The 19255-nt window shown below is 39.9% G+C and overlaps 1 protein-coding gene across 3 annotated transcripts; it reads right to left on the reverse strand.

Moving 5' to 3' along the window:
- Window positions 1-102: 102 nt before the first annotated feature.
- On the reverse strand, window positions 103-18333 carry pln (phospholamban). Of its 3 annotated transcripts, none has more exons than XM_046381985.1 (5): window positions 18236-18333; window positions 17846-17943; window positions 8751-8817; window positions 6736-8654; window positions 103-2636 (listed from the first exon to the last, which is right to left on the reverse strand). In XM_046381985.1, the coding sequence occupies exon 5, from the start codon at window positions 2395-2397 to the stop codon at window positions 2236-2238; it is 162 nt and encodes a 53-aa protein (XP_046237941.1). In that variant the 5' UTR covers window positions 2398-2636; window positions 6736-8654; window positions 8751-8817; window positions 17846-17943; window positions 18236-18333; the 3' UTR covers window positions 103-2235. The 3 variants fall into 3 exon arrangements, with proteins under 3 accessions (XP_046237941.1, XP_046237940.1, XP_046237943.1); XM_046381984.1 differs by having other exon boundaries at window positions 8751-8822; XM_046381987.1 differs by lacking the exon at window positions 17846-17943 and having other exon boundaries at window positions 18236-18251.
- Between the last annotated feature and the right edge of the window lie 922 nt (window positions 18334-19255).

Raw genomic sequence — 19255 nt, forward strand, 5'->3', positions numbered from 1 at the left:
TCTTGTCTGTTTTCTTTCTTTCTTTCTTTTTTTTAATCCATGTATTCCAAATATGTTAAATTACAATGTGAGACATATAAAGCAAAAATGTCCACAGCTGCATTCAGGAGAAACCACTTTAATCTTATTAACATGCAACTTCTTCTTTGGTGTTCCATAGTTTAAAAGTCAGGTGGTACAATCTTCCAAACGTACATACAAGAACAAAATGGCAGGTTTTTTTTCCTCAATAGTTTCTAATTCCACATGGAATTTGTATTTGTACATTTTCATTCACTGTAAATATAGTGAAGACACTTTATATGGAAATGTGGCTGGTAATTTGTTAAAACTGTCCTCAAAAACAATAATGCAATAATTGTAATTATATGTTAGATTATATATATATATATATATATATATATATATAATGCTGATTTTATGAATCTGACTTTATAGCTCATTTTGTGCACTAACCAACAATGTCGGCATCACTTTTAATAACTAAACAGAAACGTAACTGTCATAAACAGAAAACCTTAAGTGAAATCACACCATGCAAAGTGAGGTTTTCTTCACTACTGATAAACTGCATGTACTGTATGTCAGGCCGCCATCGAAAGGTGTGTATTGTGTGTGTGTGTGTGTGTGTTGAAAGTCCTCTCTTTGCACAGCATTTCCAAACATAGCTGACATGTTCATGTAGCCCATCACAAACACCTGCAAGTAAGCTGCACTGTCTAAACTTTACAAACTTTATAGGCCTGCAGTACATAAAATGTGGTATAAGTGTTATATTTATACATAATGAGCAGGAATAAATCAAACTGTTGGAGTGTAATGTCAGACCTGCTACACAATAGTCAGTAAGCTAACCAGCAAAACAGGTTAGGGTGTTCCAAAAATGTGAAAAAAAAGACAAAAGTCATCTTTTCATAAATTATCCTATGTAGGTTCAACAGATTTGAGTAGACTTTTCAAATTCCCTTAGCCGTAAAGTAGCTATAAAAGGTTTATATTTCTGAACTGATAAATAATTTTCACCACTGAGAGTGTGTTAAAATGAGCATTTCAACAAAGCTGAGAGATGACAATACCATAAACTATTCCTCTAACGGCCACTAGATGTCAGTCTACAACAACGAAAGTTACAAATTATGTCCAAAAACAAAGTGATTTTTTTTTTTTTTATTTATTTTATCTATTCTTAATTTCAGTTCTTTCGATGTGGGCCTCGATTCATCGTTTTGTATAACAGAGAAGCCTGAATTTTGTTAAATAACCACTAGGGTGTTCGAATACCTTAATGTTTCAAGAGGGCTGCATGTTATCCCAACTCAAAAATTATGAAAAATAAAAATGATATCCTCAATTTCTCTTGACACAGAAACACATGACTGTACCAGATAACCTCCAGTCCTCTAATTTTATGTTCTGGCCATCGCTTTTAATTTTATTTGTGAGTTTGGCAGAGCAAATGGCTTGTAAAAACTATCAAACCCATGAGCCTTGGCCTATTGCCAGGTTAGAGGCACAAATCAGAAACATGACAAATTCAAAACTTTTCGTTGTTGTAGTTGAGGAAAAATTCATCCAAACCTAACCCAGAATTTGGAGTGACTTCATTTAAGCCGCTGATTGTAGTTTCAACATTTTAGTCTTTAAGTGATTGGAAGTTTCTTATGAGAATTATCCTTGGGAGTCACAGTTAACTCATCACCTTATGGTTCGCACAGTCTTGTTCCTTCTTATTAAAGAGAGAGTTGATCATTTATCATACTGATGAAAGGCACTTTCCGCTTCCCAAAAAAGGTGGAAAAGGTTCATTTCGGTGTCTGGTTGCTTAATTTCATATCAGGAGACTTGGAGGAAGTCAGTCACCTTCAAACAACACATTGTAATGTAAGTAGGGTATTAGCATGAACAGCAGGCAGATATAAATACATACAGTGTATCAGTGAAGTTTAAACTGCTAAAGTTGCATCACTTTTAAATATTCCCTTGAGATAAAGAAGCAGGGGAGCTGATCCCTGATCAGCTCTGCCAGAAACAATTTGAGAGAGTTTGGACTTCATCGTTTTCACATCTGACATCCATGATCCTTCCTCACAGCTGTTGGCAAACAGGGTTAGGCTGACATATGGGCAGGATATTATTGCTTTGTTAGAGATCTGACCTGCACCTATCAGTAAAGCCCAAATCTCAGCCAAACCCTCGTCCGCAGCATTTGCCAAGCTCTCTCTGGCTCTGCTGTTCTCAGCTGCTCAGCAGGACGATGATGTAAATGAGAAGCAGGCATATGAGGATGAGGGTGAAGTTGACGAAAAGCTCCTGCAGGTTCCTCTTGGCCTGCGGGTTCACCTCGATCTGAGACGCTCGGCGGATGGCCGACTTGGTCATGTGCTGAACGCGCTCCATGGAGACAGCTGACTTGGTTAGATTTTGGTCGGCTGGTGCGATGAGAGGAGGGAGTTCGGTCAGGCTGCCGGGCCTGTTTGGACTGAGTGGAACTGGACAGAGCTGGTCGGGCTGAAGGCGAAATCAAACTGCTGCTGGTTGTCTGGAGACGAGCTCAGGTCAGGTGTTTTAGACAGCCTGGCCTGATGTGGCTCTACAATACGACAGAGTTCTCTTTCTCTTCTCTTCTCTTCTCTTCTCTAAAATGATGATAAAGGGAGAGGGAAAAGCAGGCAGTAAGATAAGGTTATTAGAGGTACATTTCAGCTCTCAGTGTGGCTTTGCCTCTGTACTTTCGCATGAAAACATTCAGAGCATTTCAGCAGCCTTCCTGTCGGCTGATGTCTCCTGGTTGACATCTTGTGTGACCTTTGTGCATCGCAGCACATGGCGCGATGATAAGAGGGCTTGCTCAGAGGCGCCAGCTGAGGTCTGATGACGTGTTGAGCCACGCTCTAGTAGGAGCGGCAGCAATACAGTGATAGCGACAAGGTGTATGAAACGAAGAGACATGGGCTGAAACACATGACACCGTTAAGACATTTCGATGAAAGGGGGTTAGCTTTGCTGTTGGTACGTTTTCCTCAAAGTAGCAGCTACCGGCAACACAGGACAAAAGAGTTTATTCATTTATTTAGTAGGACGGAGAGAGAAAAGCAGATAGAAATGGTTTCCAGCCTGTCAGGAGATTTCGTACCCAGTGGCAGACAGAATTGCAGCGAAAACGATGTTTATAGGGAACCAATCTAAGCGCCAGTGGTTAATCTTTAGGGATGACACTGAAACAATACATTACCACTTGTACATCATTTCTGCCAAGTTCTCTGCTATTTTTAAGATTGAAAGTGCTGTTAGTGCCCCCTGCTGGGGTATATTGTTAATTACAACCTATAATACACAGACAACTTGGGTGCTTTGTTAAAATGAGGCGTCTGATGTTAAGATCTGTCCTTTAGATGTCTTGTGTGCAAAGTGAAAGGGTTGTCCTGAGACTGGCACTCAAGCAAAATGTTTATTTCGGATTTCTATTTATTCTCTCACGCTGCTTCTAATATTAAAACAGCATTTTCACTTTCATTGTTCTTTGCTGTTCTTTTGCTCATACTGCTGCTGAAATGTGGGCTCAGGACAGATTAACGGCAGTCACCGAAGCGTCTACAGACGTTTCAGCACATCTATTTTTAACATTTCACTTTTGTTTCTTCCAGCCTTAATCTTCTTCGGTGTCGCCCGTTATCACTTGACATATTAACACCTCTACACACACACACACACATGCACAAACCCACACTCATACCTGATCTGACCCCTGAAGACTTTTATAGCCTCTGTGCATGTATGATAAAATGCAGTAATTTGAAATGGATTCTCACTTGAATCTACCTTTATGTAGAACCTTAACAACTTTATAATGTAATATATATCATTTTTGTTCTCAGCTTGCTCTGCTGCCTCCTATACCCACTGAATGCAGCTGTACTTACACAATTCTGTAAATTACTTAACTTGAAATCTATGCAATTTGAGATTCTCTTGTCTTCTTGCCATCTAGTGGCTATTAGAGGAACTGCACCTCAAAGTATTTCAGCAGTGGTTTGAGTGACTGTTACTCCACGTTATCCTCCACTTGTCTGTGCACGTCAATACGTGCTGACTGTCAGTCATTTCATGCTAGAAGACAGCCTGTCGTTCTTCTCAGTGACGAGTGTGCCAGTAATACTCATTTCCACACATGAGAAATGAGTGAAAAATTGAAACGTTGACAGTAAGTACACCCGGGCTTCCTTCTATGTGGTGACCTCTGGGACACTGTGGAGCACATAAATCTGTCTGCTTGACAAAAGGGAAAAACTTCTCTTATATTCCACCAAGTCTTTTTTTTTTTTTTTTCCTTTCCTATCTGTCTGACTCACAGCAGATCAACCAATCACAGCATGCATCCTGAGCACAGGACACAGCTCAGGGCGCATTCAGTGATTGGTTCATCTGCTTCAGGGCATTTATATTAAAAAAAAAACAAAGCTTGTGCCTGGACAAGAAACAGCCAACAGGAGGAGTAGGTATTAGGCTGAGATTGGCAGCTCCGGACCTGTTGACACATTAATTAATAATGCGAAATCCTTGATCAAGGTTAAAGCTGAAGTTATGTAGCCATTGTGCTTGCAAAGGTCACACCAGCTGAATGCAAAGGGGCTGCTGAATAAATATGAAAAACATATCTCTGCTACACTTCTTTTTTTTCTGGACTTCTTCTCCAATCTATATTTTATTTTACTTTATTTATTTATTTTTCAGCAAATTATTGACATTTTATCCCTCAAAGGCCCTTTTAAAGGGGCCTGGTTATAAAGGCTCACAAGGTAATAAGGTTCAAAACCAGAGGCATTAATTTCAATTACCATCCACTACGGATGAACCCTGAAGCCAAAATGTCTTCAGACAAGCTACTGCTAATGACCACCAGTTATATATTTTGATATATAATATATATATATATATATATATATTTTTTTTTTTTGAAACTTGTATTACTGTTTAAGTACGCAGAACTGCTGAAATGACTTACAATCAGCTGTTGTTAGCCGTCGTTGCCAAGAACTAAATAACTGATGCAAAGTTTCATCTTGGAAGTAAAGCCTGAAATATTTCACACCAATTGTGTCACAAGTGGACGCCTGTTACTCAGGTTATAGTGACTTAAAGGTGTTTACGCAGTCACATTGTGTGGACTTGCCGTCCTTATGGGGACAAAGGCAGGTCCCCATAATGTAAAACATTTATGGTGAAGATTTGGTTTGAGGTTAGGCTTGGGATAAGGATTAGGGTAAATCTCTGGGAAATTAATGCAAGTCCTTTAAATGTGACCAGAGTGATGGAAAAATGACTTGATTTGTGTGCGTGTGTGCTTTGTAGTCTTTTAGATGGCTGTCATTCCAGTGGTGTGAGGTTTATCAGTGTGTGTCAGCGCCAGCAGCCGTCTCGAGCAGCGAGTGAGGCTACACACACATATGCAGGTTCTCCATAATGTTCATATCCTGAATGAACATCTGAGGTGATCCATCCTGCACAAAGCAGACGTCCCATTGGCATTCCTCGCTTGTCTCTGCAGTTACGACCGGATCAAAATCAATGTATTCTCTTGATCTGCGTCACATCAGCTCAGAGAAAGAGCATTTTCTGATACTGACCTGTTGTTGTAAGTGGGGCATGCTGATTAAAGTGTGGCACCAATACTTCACAGCAGCGTTCTATGTCTTTAAATATGTTTCTAAGCTAACCTGTAGGCGTATAGTGTTTAACCCGCTACAGAAAGTGTATGACAGGATTTCTAAGTATAATAACATATACTGTGGGTTATTAATACTGTGTATAGAACTAAGCTGTCTAAATTTAGGCCGTGGTCGTCGTCATTTGTCAGTTTCAAAGAAGAAGATCTTCATGTTCCTGGCCTGTGTACTTTTATCTTTGACAGGAGACCCAGGCAAGGAGTGTCATTATTTTGATGATAATTGAAGCACAATATTATAGATGAGATATTAGCACTGCTGAATTAGAAAAGAGGATTTAACAACAGAATCATCAGTTAGTTGTTAAAACACTGACTACCCTTTACGTAATTATTGAATATTTAAATTGCCAATTACTGGGCAAGTATTGTTCTCTGCTTTGCTTTATTTGAGTATTTTTCCACATTTCTTTTACACTTTTCTTTTTTTAGGTCCACATACCTGTCTGAATGTATGTCTGACGCCCAACAATACTTCTATGACACAATAGTAGTAGTAGTAGTAGTATTTCTTAGCATACGCTACTGTAACATTAATGAAATTCCTCTTTAGACTGAGCTCGAGCTATTTGAGTGCTCTCAAATAAAATCATGTCCTTTGGATGGGAATGTAAGAAGTGGAGATGAGTGTTTATCCCTCTGGGACGTTCAGTTCAGTTTCCATTAGCCCCCCCGCCCCTTACCCCTGCCCTGCTACTCAGAGCTGTGGTTACTGCGTGAGAACAATGACTGTTTTATCAGAAGCACTGATTCTTCCAGAGCTCCTTTGTATCTTAACATAAAATATAACCCGCCCTCACAATAAGATCGGTGATGTCTCCCTTCCTATGGACGTCAAAACTGCTCAGATATTTAAATGTCTAACTTAAACTTCAACTGTCCGGAAATATTAATAGGCATACTTAAAGCACTTTGTCTTATGATTAATTCTAAGCATTATCATCTCAGCTGTTATCATTTTTTAATCCCACCGTGCGCTGTTAAGAAATGAAATCATGCGTGCTGGTTCTTACCTTTCAGATGAGAACAGAGCTGGTTGGAGTTTGAGAGAGAAATGTCAGATATGCAGCTCTCTGCAAGGCTGTAAACACAACGTGTGTGTGTGTGTGTGTGTGTGTGTGTGAGAGAGAGAGAGAGAGAGAGAGAGGCAGGACATCCCAGAAAAGATTTTTAGGAGTGGGATACTGAGGTCGTACTGGTCTGATGAATTATACATTCAGTATCTGCTAGCTCATCTGCTCACTTTTGGTCCAACTTTTTGGCTCACCATACAAGCTCTTTTTGTATGTTTATGGGTCACGTGTTGGCAAGTTAAAGCTGATTCAGTATTTGAATGTGGTCTGTATTGATATTTAAGAGATTAGGCATCAATCATAATTCGAGCTGTGCTTCTCAGCCGTTTGCGTGACCCAGAAACCTCATAACGCAAGTACATATTCTGTTCCATATGTCTGATTTTTGTTTTTTTTTTTTAAAGTGATATTGTTGTTTGTATAAACTTTCCATTTTTAGCAGCCTCTAACAAACACCGCCTCTCACAACAAGCCCCAAGGGGATGACGTCAGAAATTTTGTCTCTTTATTTTCAAAAAAAAAAAAAAGGCTTCAAATTAATGAGGAAAATGTGTAGTTGAATATTTTTAAGTGGTGAGAGAAAGACATTAAAGCTCACACATCATGACTAACCACACACATACACACGCACTTCTTTGCACTTCCATTGGTGCTGTTGGTGAGCATCCTTAGTGTCCTGGATAGGGGACGCCATGTCTGGGATTCCTCGTCCCTTGTCAAACGCATCCATGAGGTGTTTGCTGGGAACACACCGAACACATCATGGCAGAGCCGCCTTGAAGGTTGGCCTGCAGTCAAACATGGATGGTTACTCTATTGTCTTCATTATCCTGGCAGCCTGATGAACACTTGGCACAAGCGTGCTGCCCACGAACAGCTGATAGCGCCTCTAAATATACAGTTTGGCCATGAGCATGCCAGTGAATATCCTGGGGATTGATCCTTTGGGATCCTGGTATTGTCTCTGCCGGTCAAGGCAAATGGCCGCACATCTAGAGCCGGGGTCTGCTCCGAGGTTTCTGCCCTCTCAAAGGCAGTTTTTCCTCGCCACTGTCGCCAAGTGCTTGCTCAAGGGGGAATGTTGGGTTCTCTGTATTACAATTTAATTAAAGAGTTTGGTCTAGACCTGCTCTAATTGGAAAGTGTCATGAGATAACTTTTGTTGTGAATTGGCGCTATATAAATAAACTGAATTGAATTGAATTGTTGAAGCAGCAATGGCAAAAGACTTTTCCCAAATATTTGAACTGGTCTGATTTCATCCACGTAACAACATTTACCGCCTGCTGTGTCTACCCACCTTTCAAACTGAGATGTAAATGGATATTGTAATATAAAACACAACCACTTTGTCTTCCCGACTGTTGGAAAGCAGCAGTAATAGCTGAAAGATGATTTGCGATACGCTTCAGAGCTGCATAACAACGCATATCATTATCAGTCATAAACAGTTAAAACTTTAATACAGGGTCTCTGGAAAAGTATGTGTGTGTTTGGATGTGTGTGTGAAGTCCTGGACAGCGTCTTCCACTTGGGAGAAATCAAATGCGACAAGATGTTCAAAAAAAAAAAAAAAAACTCTGGAAAAAAAGTATAAATAACCCCCTTGCCATGGCCTAGAAAGATTGCATCTGCCTTATAAGGAGAATGTGCATGTAAACAGGCTGTCAGTCACGTACTTTGCAGTCAGCTTTGTTGTTAGTATTACTCGCTGCTCTACTGCAGGACACACATCTCAAACAGTCTGAGCACATGATGTTTCTATCACCCTCATTGATACGCTGTATTTTTCCAAGGATGAAACACTGACCGTCATCCTTTGGTGAAGTTGGGCTGCTCAGGTAGGAGATCAAAAATGTCTGCAAGAAAAATTAACTTAATACAATATCAAACACAAATTGAGATGCTGCAGTTTTGTTCATTAAGACTCATCATTGTCCAAATTGGTAGCCTACCTTTAGTTAATCCCTGGCAAATTAACCCATGGTCATGTTTTCTGGGTACAACGGTGAGATGAAGACCCTGTTCTGTGTTTTAGACAAAGAGAGAAAGTTTAGGTATTAGTATTAGATCATATCGGAACACCTGACTTTGGTCTTTATAATAAAAGTCTGGTTTTGTCCCAGAGGGCCAAAGGTGGTCTTTGCAAACTAAACATTGATACAATGAGCTGAAGACATCTCAGAAGGTTTCTTTGTTTGCTTTTTTCTTTAGCACCGCTAGCAAACAACTGTATGATGAGTGTTGTTTTTGGGCTTGTGACTAGAAGGTCACAAATCTGGGTGAGGAAAGTGGAGCCGGTCTCTGAAACATGTGAGGAGATGTTCACTGGCCATCAGATCGGACCATGGCTGTGGCTGCGCTGAGGCAGCCTACAGGTATGAGAGTGTGGGGAGCTGTGGGAGTGCAAACATGGCATGGAGAGCACTGCTCAAACTGAAAGATCTCAGGAAGGTTAGGGGAAAAAGTCTCATGTATGTCCTTATATGTTTATGCTTGTGTCCCACATTACCAGACTTAGAAGAAGCGTAGAAGATGGATGGAAGATTCAAAAATTGCCCCTGATATTGGTCCTGCTTTGGGTTCCCCTAAACCCTTATGGGGTTAACCCATCCCAAACTATGATCCAGTTTTATCACCATCATTTTCTTCTCCATCTTCACACACTGCTTTTATTTCCAGCTAGAAAAATGTTCCACAAAAAGACAACTTTTTTTTTTCTTTTTTTTTTTTGTCTCAGGAGCAGTTCTGCAGCCTTACATGGTGAAATGCCAGACTGCTCTGAGCTAAGACTAGAAAGAGAGGAAGGACGCTGAGTGAGAAAAACAACTTGAATGATACAGAAAAGCAGGACAGGCCAGAGAAAACAGACAAAAGCCTGTGCCACAAGAGGAGAAAGAGACCAAAGAGGAACGTACATGAAAGCGAATGACATGTACAGTGACCACACAGTGGCTTTTGACTCAGCCAGCCACATTCTCATCAAACTTGTTCACAGACACTAGAGAACTCTTGATTACAATGGGAATCACCTGACCTTTCCTCAATGAGCTTTCCTCTGGTGCCAACATTTGTCGCTAATGTCAACATGCAAAATACCTCATAAAATAAAATAAAAACCTCCAAAGGGTATTTTGATTTTACTAACCCAATTCTCCTCTAGCTCCACCCTTAAACAAACTGACACTTTTGACCTGTTCTTGGTGGTGAATGACTCTAAGAGGTCTATATTCAAGAGACGTTTCACGCTCTTGCGTTTTCTTTTGCAGCTGCCTTAGAAAATTAGCGGAGGTCTAATCTGCAGCAGACACGGACCAAACCAAAACACCAGTGGAGGAAATCTTTGAAGAGAAACCACAGATCTTGTTGCTACTGCTGCTTTCTTGTTTCAAGATTAAAACTTAAGATTAAGACTTGGGAGTTGAGCAAAGTCCCCTTATTGTTGCCACACTAAAATCAAACATACTCGAGATGCTGTTAAAATTGACTAAACTAAACTAAAACTGTAAACATTTCTAAAACATTTCAAGAACTTATGTGGCTGTGTTGCTTAAGGTAGCAATAAGACAATGAAACATGATAGATGAAAAATCTTTTTTCATATGAAACGAGGTGCTGTGAACCATGACTCACTTTTGGAACCAGTCGCTCTAGTGGTCATTTGAGGAACTGCAGTTTTTGGCACTTTTTCAGTCCCAGATGCTGCTGCTTAGTCAGACACCAACTCTTCAAGTATTTTTAAGGCCCTGGTATAGTGTGTGTGTGTGTGTGTGTGTGTGTGTGTGAACTCTCTAGACAAAAGGTGGAAGACATAATTCCTCATAGCTATACAGATACAGAAAAGTATCACTTGAACTCTGTGCTTTCTGAGGACATCACTGTACATCATGTAAGAGGAAGAGGTACAGGAAAACTCTCCATCATCAGTATGTAATAACTCTACAGTATATTGTAAACAAACTAGGAATATTTGGCACTACATGTCAGCTTTTAATTTACAGAAGGAAGTGTTGAGGAAATATGCACTCACAAAAGGTCCTGTCCCAAGCTTACTTTTCATCCTGCGCAGAACTGTAACTGACACGTATGCTAGATATTTGATTGCATTCTGGCTGATAACACTGGCATTCATTGTGCTTTTAAAAACCCGTCGATCTCATTATTTTGATGCAGTCGTCGCCGTGATGTGTATTGCTTATTACACACGATAACGAGGTTGAGTCACATAGATAGATGGAGAATGAGAGAGAGGGAGAGGAAGGGCATTTTAGGGTTGAAGAGGGATGGAGGGAGGGTTTACCCCATCAGCTGTGTTTACCCTGGAAGCTTACTGCTGCTGTTGGCAGCTTCACACGCATTCTCTCTTTGCCTTACTCCCTCTGTTCTCCAGATATAGCCAGCTATGCGGAGAAGACTACAACTAGCTTTTCCCCAGGGGCCCCTGTCTAAGAGCAGGGTTTATCTGATATGGTCTTTTGAAGCACAGTGCCAACCTAAGACACAACAACCCTCCTCTGAAATTCACCCTAATGACGTTGTTAAAGAAAAACCTGATTTAGAAACTCAAATGGGTTAAAGGCTCCTTTAGGCAGCGTGGGTTAGTTGTGGGGGTCAAATATGTCAAATGTTGCTGTATAATGTGCAATATATCATTTTTAATCAGAATAATGATACACCAAGTACATGTTTTGCTCTGTTAAAATGTATCACTAATTCATCACAGAGCAGTGTTACAGAAAAACTCCCCTGGTGTTTCAGACACAGCACACTGCATCAGTATGCATATTAATACACTCAACCTAATGTGATTACAAGAATACTGCAGCTGAAGCACATTCCACATACACCTTTAATCGGATGATGTCATTTAATGAGTTATTTGGATCGTTACGCAGAGAAATTGAGACATGCGGAGAATTCAATTAGCAGGAGGTATGAAGTGCACATTTGTATACCTGGAAGAGTGCAGACATGTTTCACAATTTTGGAGATACTGTCCTTACTTACATCCGGTTCATCATAGTAAACACGAAACAGGTGACAATGAAGGAGGTGAGTGTTTACAGGCTGTAGGGGGGCATGTCAGTGTAACTGATTAGCAACTGGCACACAGAGGGGCTAGAGCTGTGCATTGGCTAGAACCTAATACACTTCTAAGATAATAAAACCGTGACTGTACAACCTTCACCTGAAGAAAACTATTTGACATCCAGTTTTTCACATCCAAAAGGTATTCATTCAGTGCATTCAGTATTCCAGGTTCTGTGGATACATCTGTATATCATCAACATAAAAAAGAAACACTATCTATCTAACTATCTTTCTATCAATCAGTAATAAAACAAAACTGGACCCAAAACTGACCCCTGAGGCACACCATACTTAATTGAAGACAATGAAGAGATTTATTCACAGAAATGTAGAGTATGGCAAGCTTTGTTTGGTATTGATCATATTTTTTATCTGTAAAACAAATTAAAGAGGGATTAAGTAAATTTAAAAAGAAGAAATAACATATTCTTCCTCTTACAAATGAAAGCTGAGCCTTACTTTTCCTTCACACTTATGCCACATTGCATCACATTTATTTAGCTGATGCTCTTGTCCAAAGTGGCTTACAATAAGTGCCTTAAACCATGTTGATATTTTGTTTGTTTGTCATACAGCTCTTTGGAGCATTTTGTGTTTTATAAATGATTCTAAACTAAACATTCTTTTGAGCTAAAGCCATAGCAGATAACCTTTGTCAGAGAATGCAAGCTAGCAAATTGGTTGGAGAATTGATTTTTCATATCATAATATGTATTATAATAAAAAAATAATAGCAAAAATCTAATGCACTCAGCACACCTGGTCTGAGGCATCCACTTGTCACATCTCCTGAAATAATCCACAAAGCCAGCACACCTCATCTGTCCAACTAAAATAAACTTAGTGCATCCAATGTACCAAATAGGAAACACCACAAATCCGAGGCACGATAGCTGGAATCCTCTGGTCATTTTAAATCCAACACAACTGATGTTGTAACTAAAATTACTCAAATGGTTGTAACCCAGTCCACTGATGTGTCACAATAGCCAAAAGTAATCACAGCAGGCTACTGTTGTAACACTAATCCAGTGCACCCAGTCCTGGCATGTCCGTCATGCATCTTCAATAAAACCACATAAAACAAATGCAGCTGGGCCTCCTGAAATAAAACCTGACAAATCTGCAGCACCTGATCACCATTGACCCCTGTCACATCTCCAAAATAATCACTCAAATCCAGCGCCTCATAATGACGGCATTCCCCACAGATAGCCGGCAGCGGTCACTCAAATGGGGAACGCCTCAGAACACTCAGACTCTAAAAATAACGCAAATCCAGTGCACAGGATTTTTGGATGCACTTTTCAATCCCCTGAAAATAGAAACTCAAATCTACTGGGACCTATCTACTGTGAGATTAGAGCTCCCCACATTATAATTCAGTTAGATGTCCATGTGTCCAGCCTGAGAGATGTGAAATGAATTTGTTTTCACTGGCTGCGAGTACAAAACTCCAGGATGAAAGCCCAGTAGCGACAAATGTGAAATGCTCTCATCAACGTTTGCCGCCATCCTTCAACAAACACAGACAAGTGTTCTCTCAAAGTTTATCTCCTAACAATGGCTTTACATTAGCGTTTCTGCCTGCCTCCTGTCAAGCAAGTGAAACGGTGGCTCCCGCATTCAGTGCCACAAGTAGGAAAACCTCATTTAAAATCTGTATTCATGTAACTTACTAAAATAATCATCTTCGTCTTTGGCAATATAAGCATATGGAATGACAGTAGTATTTATATAAATTTGAGAGGAATGAATTAAATCTTTAGAATCCATATACTCAAGCTAATTGAATTATTAGGTCTTAAATCCGGATTTTTCAGTTTTCTCAGAATTTTATTGTTTTCCAGTCTCATATACTTTGCCATCATATCAATAACACATAGATAGAAATGAAGAAAATAAAATACTAAAAACCTCCTGGGTTACTTCCTTAATCTTCTCATAAACACAGAGGCTTTCCTCCATATATTGATTAGTGCTTGCCAAGATTTTTTTTTTGTCTCAGTTAAAAGGGAGTTTTTCCTTGCCACTGTCTGCTTGTTCAGGCTCTGGGTCTCTGTAAAGCATCTAGAGACAATTTTGATTGTATAAGGTGCTATATAAATAAATAAATTGAAACTGAAATTGTCATTGATCAGAAAGCCTGTTCCTGTAGTGATGTCCAGAGAGGATTACAGGGGTTACTTTGTAGACAGCGAAGGCTACCAAATGCATAACTAAATGTCCTTATCACTGGCCTTCATTAAAGTCCAGCAGGCATTCTTTCCATTGATACAATATTGTGTCATCACTCAGTCTATAAAAAGACTCTGTGTTCGCAAAGGCAGCTTCAAAGGCAGTGCAACAGCCTGAACTGAACTCATCTCTGTCTGGAAAAAATGTTTCTGGATGTGTAGTTCAGATGCAGCGGCGCAGCTCAAAAACAGCTACAGTACCTGGTCAAAAACCCTTAAAGCGCTATGTCTGAAAAATAATTTGTAGATTTTGAAAACATGCACATCTTAGACACAGCCTTTGGTTTGCTATTGTTCAATCAAATCTGACCTATGGCAGAACAACACAGCAGATCAACTGTGTGGTACACTGTAGGCCTCTGGGTTTGTTCTTGGAGTGTCAAAAACTTCTTCTTCCGGTGTGATGTAAACTGAAAACGGCCATTGCTGGAATAATACATAAAAGTGATCTTGGAGCACTCTTAGAAGCATTTGATACTTGTGATTTTATTGCAATTGATTTCATCTTAGGGTTCAAATAAGATCAGGGCAAACCCTTTGGTCATTTTTGCTGTTGTTAGATAGATAGTAGAGGGCAGGTAAGAAATAAGGGCAAGCAGATTTAGTGCGATATGAAACAAAGTCTTGGGGAACTGGGATCAGGGAACTGAGAATATAATAGGCCTATCTGACTATCGCAAGATCCACGTTACTCTTTTTTTTGTTGTGCAAAGTCAGAATAACAGGGCCTTTAGTAGGGGGAATGTGTTTTGTAACAGGGAGCAGTTCAGAAAGTATGGGACAAACTGCGATATAAACAAAGGAGTCGGGAAAGTACAGAGGGAAGACCATAGGAGGAGATTTTGGCAGAAGGGTGTACTGTAAAAAGCAGGAAAACATGGAAAGGTTAGTTAAGAAGTATTAAACACCTTGTTCAGGGGAGCAGAACCTTCAAATGATCACCACCTGGTGGTGAGTTGGATCAGGTGGAGGGAGGATGGCTGTTCGGAGCACAGGGGTAATCATTGAACCTGCTGAGGGACTCGTTTCCAGTTAGTGCTGGACTCCACCGGGTGCCGTCCTTTGTCACTGGATCTGTACGTAATCTTTATGGACAGAATTTCTATGTGCAGCCAAGTGTCGGAGGGTATAAGGTTTGGTGGCCTTAGGATTCCATCTCTGCTTTTTGCGGATGATGTAGTCCTATTGGCATCATCAAACAGGGACCTCCAGCTCGGACTGGGGCAGTTAGCAGTCAAATGTGAAGCCGCTGGTATGAGGATCAGCACCTCTAAGTCTGAGGCCAGACTGGTTCTCAGAATGAAAAGGGTGGATTGCTCACTCCAGGTCAGAGTGGTCAGGAGTTCACGTATCTTGGGGTCTGGTTCACAAGTGAGAGGGAGATTGACAGATGGATAGGGTCTGGTGAAGTAGATTGTTTCAAGTACCTACAGACTGAATGTGGAGGAGGGCTCTACAGCCTGCTTTGTGACATTCTGCCCGGTAACTGTTGATGCTGTTTGACTATTTGCATCTTTGACAAGTTTGCCTCCTCCCTTGACTCCTGCCAGAGTTGTGCTACATTTCTATTTTTTTTAATATGCGACTCATACATTCAGATTCCACCCGAATCCGAATCAAAATTACAACATTCAATCCACAACCGAATCCCTGCAGTGACATCCTTTTTTGCTGTTGCTTCATGAGGTCGGAAGTCATGGCGGTCTGCAGGACAGAACCTGTGGAGCCTGCCGGGCTTCTCAATCCCCCCGTGAAGGTTTTAAATTCTCTCTAGCTGAAGGACGGTCACTCTGCTCATCACAGCAGACTGCTGATCCAAGAGCAGGAACCTTTTGATCTGACACACAAATATCTGATTGGCTGGAGTTATTTAGAGTATTCTGATATGATGTTGGAGTCCTCTGAAGCTCTCTGATTGGCTGTTGGATTAACATTAACAACTGTGATTGGAAGGGAGGTATCTAAAGAGTTTGCATGGTGTCTTTGGTCGGATGTACAGACAAGTTGGATCAGAGCAGTGGAAAAATAACTGCTCTATTTATAAAGGCCCATTTAGCAGAACAGGGTCATCTCTGTCCCTCACAACCTGTCCTGCTATGACCATGGACTCACTCCATCACCGGATCTGATCTGGACTCCTACCTAGCAGCGTCCCTTTTTTTTTTTTTAACATGTCATCTCATAAAGCAGAGATGTTGTTTTCTCAGGTTTATAGAAGCAGTTTCTACATTTTTTCTTGAATGTCATCCTCATTCGACCTCATTGCTGAGACACTCCCAACAAATGTCAGTGGATTAAGGCTGTATATTTCTTCTTGCTGTACAGCTGAAGATAAAACAGTGTGTAATGTGTGTGGTTTTAATGACCTCATAAAACATATTTTTAGCCATGACTCAAGAATTATGATAACGAGGTACTTGATAATGAGGTACATTTCAAGGGGTTCATTTTTGTACTTTTTACTTCATTTAACCGACATTTTGAATTGCTCGCTGCTTTACAAATTAATGCATAGAAAACGTATGAAAATGTGGATTCACTTTTCATGTAAACACATTCCCTTTAAATTATTTTGTTTTTAATAATATGGAGGATTGACCCTGAACAGCCACAACGGTAAAACCACCTGCTTAATATTTTGTAGATCCCGGACACGGGACCTCTGGGGGTGTTTTGTGGTCGGACCTTTGGGTCCTATCCATTGAGGGTGGTGCCTCCAGGTGGGAGGGTGGATTCGGCTTATTCCAGTGCTTCCCACAGATTCTCAACCAGGACCTATCTGGTGACTCTGCAGGCCGTTGTTGTGGTCCTTGAGACACTCATATATACATTAATTTTACTTGTTTTAGTATGTGAGTATTTTATGGTGTGGTATCAGTACTGGATCAGAATCACCTTTCTTTTAGTGAACTCATACATTAACAACCATGCAGCAGGTCCTTATACTTTCTTTTTCATATTCACCATAAAGAATGAACAGTTGAACAGTAGACAATAAAAAAATATATAGGCAAACGCAAGAGCAAACCTGAGTAATTTGTAAACTTATTATCTGTAAACAGTTCCTTACTGTATTCGTCACATCCGAGCGTTCAGAAATATTATCTGTGATCTAAATATAGAACTCAACTCAAGACAGCAGACAGCTCAGTATTAGTCATTCCTTAGTATTAGACGCTTCTGATGTTATTAACAACTACAGAAATGTCTGACTTTTCTACCACAAATATTGTCACATATATGAAAAAAATACACATAAAAAAAATGACTCAGAAGGGAAATAAAATATTTGGACACTTAAGCTGACATTTAATCCAAGAATACACTGCTAAAAGTTTAAAAGGTTGTTGATGTTATGATTAGCACGCTGAACTACACGCACATGAAGTGTAATGCTGCCACCCTGTGGACAGACTGTCGCTGCATTATGGCTCCTTGTGTCTATCTGATTTTCATTTCATTTTCATTTTCAGTTTATGTGACAAATATTTTACAGTGCGCCACAGATTATTTAAACAGACGTGTTCCTTATTAAGTCAGCTAAGTCAAGTCAAAGGCGTAGAAAGTGCCAATATGGACTTTATGGACATTACAATCAGTATTTTAATAGTACTGATGTCAAATATTGGAGTACTAAAGTATCAGTTAGGTCTACAGAAGCAGTGTCAGATAGAGATATTTTTATAGGTAGACAAATGATATTTATATCACCAATGACTTACCAGAGAGAGCTATCACCAATTCTGCAGTTCACCTCAGTTCTGTGGATCTTTGGTCTCTTTTAGCTCATTGTTTTATATTCCAATTCCAAAAGAAAGCTCTGAAAATAAATAAATAAATCAAAAATGTCTGTACACTTCTTACAGAGCAGACAGATGAAGTTAGTGACGAGCCGGCTCAGCATACGGTAGATATAGCAGAGACTAAAACGGAACTTAAACGTAAGAGAATATAGAATTTTATTTATCAGTTGCCCCCAAAAGGACAGTCAATTAATGCAGCTTTAATAACACACAGTTTGTTTTTCATATATAACTTCATGAATATAATTAAAAGCCTTTCTCTCTTTAAATAATTGTAGAGTTAGTGTTTAGTTATTGAGAGTGCCTTACCTATCGAACTGAATGCCCATCGCATAAGTGCATGTTTTATTTGGTAAACACTTCAGTTCATAATGTACCCTCATTATGTAACCTCATTCGTCTTATGTGGCACAAACTGAAAAAAAAAAACAACAACAAAAAAAAAAAAAAACGAGGAAGTGAAACAGCCAGTCTAAATGCAGCTTTTCTCAAATGCCACTCATAGTATTCACTGGTTTTCAAGTGACACAGAACATTTTGATCATCCAAATCTGATGTTTAAATAGATTCAAGTTACAAAAGTAAACATTTGATGATGATTGCGCAGTAATAATACTAGCACAAGTGTTCTTTCAGAAGTTACATGTTTTGACCACTGGAGGTCCCCATGCTCTCTGTAAGGCTCCACTTACAGAGACACAGAGATAAGAACATATACACTGAGGCTGAAATAAGAAACACTGGCATATACAGATTAGCTATGTTTATAAAAATGCTGAGTAATCACTCTCCAATGGGCTGGAAGCAGACCTAGCTCTGGGCCAGGACCTGGACTCACAGGGCAAACTTCTGGCAGGGTCACTGGGGAAATACAACATAGTAAATAAAGCATTAAAGTGCAACCGGTGGCAAACTTCAGAACATTATAAAATGTCCCCGAGATCTTACATAAAGTGTTGTCACAAGTCCAGAGGCTCCCGTTGCAAATCTTTGGTTTCCGGTTTTGAGCATTTGACCCAACGGCTTGTTACGAACAGCTTAATGTCACTTAAAGTCACCTGTTTGCTTCATTTGTCCCAGCAGTGTTTAACCTTAATCTGTGCTAATTTAAGTGCTACCAGAATGACACATTTAGTGCTTGTCTCTGTGATGTTTCCTGTAACCATAGCAAATTTAATAGCACGATTCTATCCCAGATATTAACTTGCACGTGCCACTTTTTGTTTTTTTCTTTTGTTTTTTTTGCAAATACAAACTCACACAGCTACAATAAGGACAAAAGGGAACACGTTCGAGGTAGTAAAACTCAGTGAGTGAAGTGAGGCCAGA

Source organism: Scatophagus argus, chromosome 24 (assembly GCF_020382885.2).
Source record: "Scatophagus argus isolate fScaArg1 chromosome 24, fScaArg1.pri, whole genome shotgun sequence".
NCBI lineage: Eukaryota > Metazoa > Chordata > Actinopteri > Scatophagidae > Scatophagus > Scatophagus argus.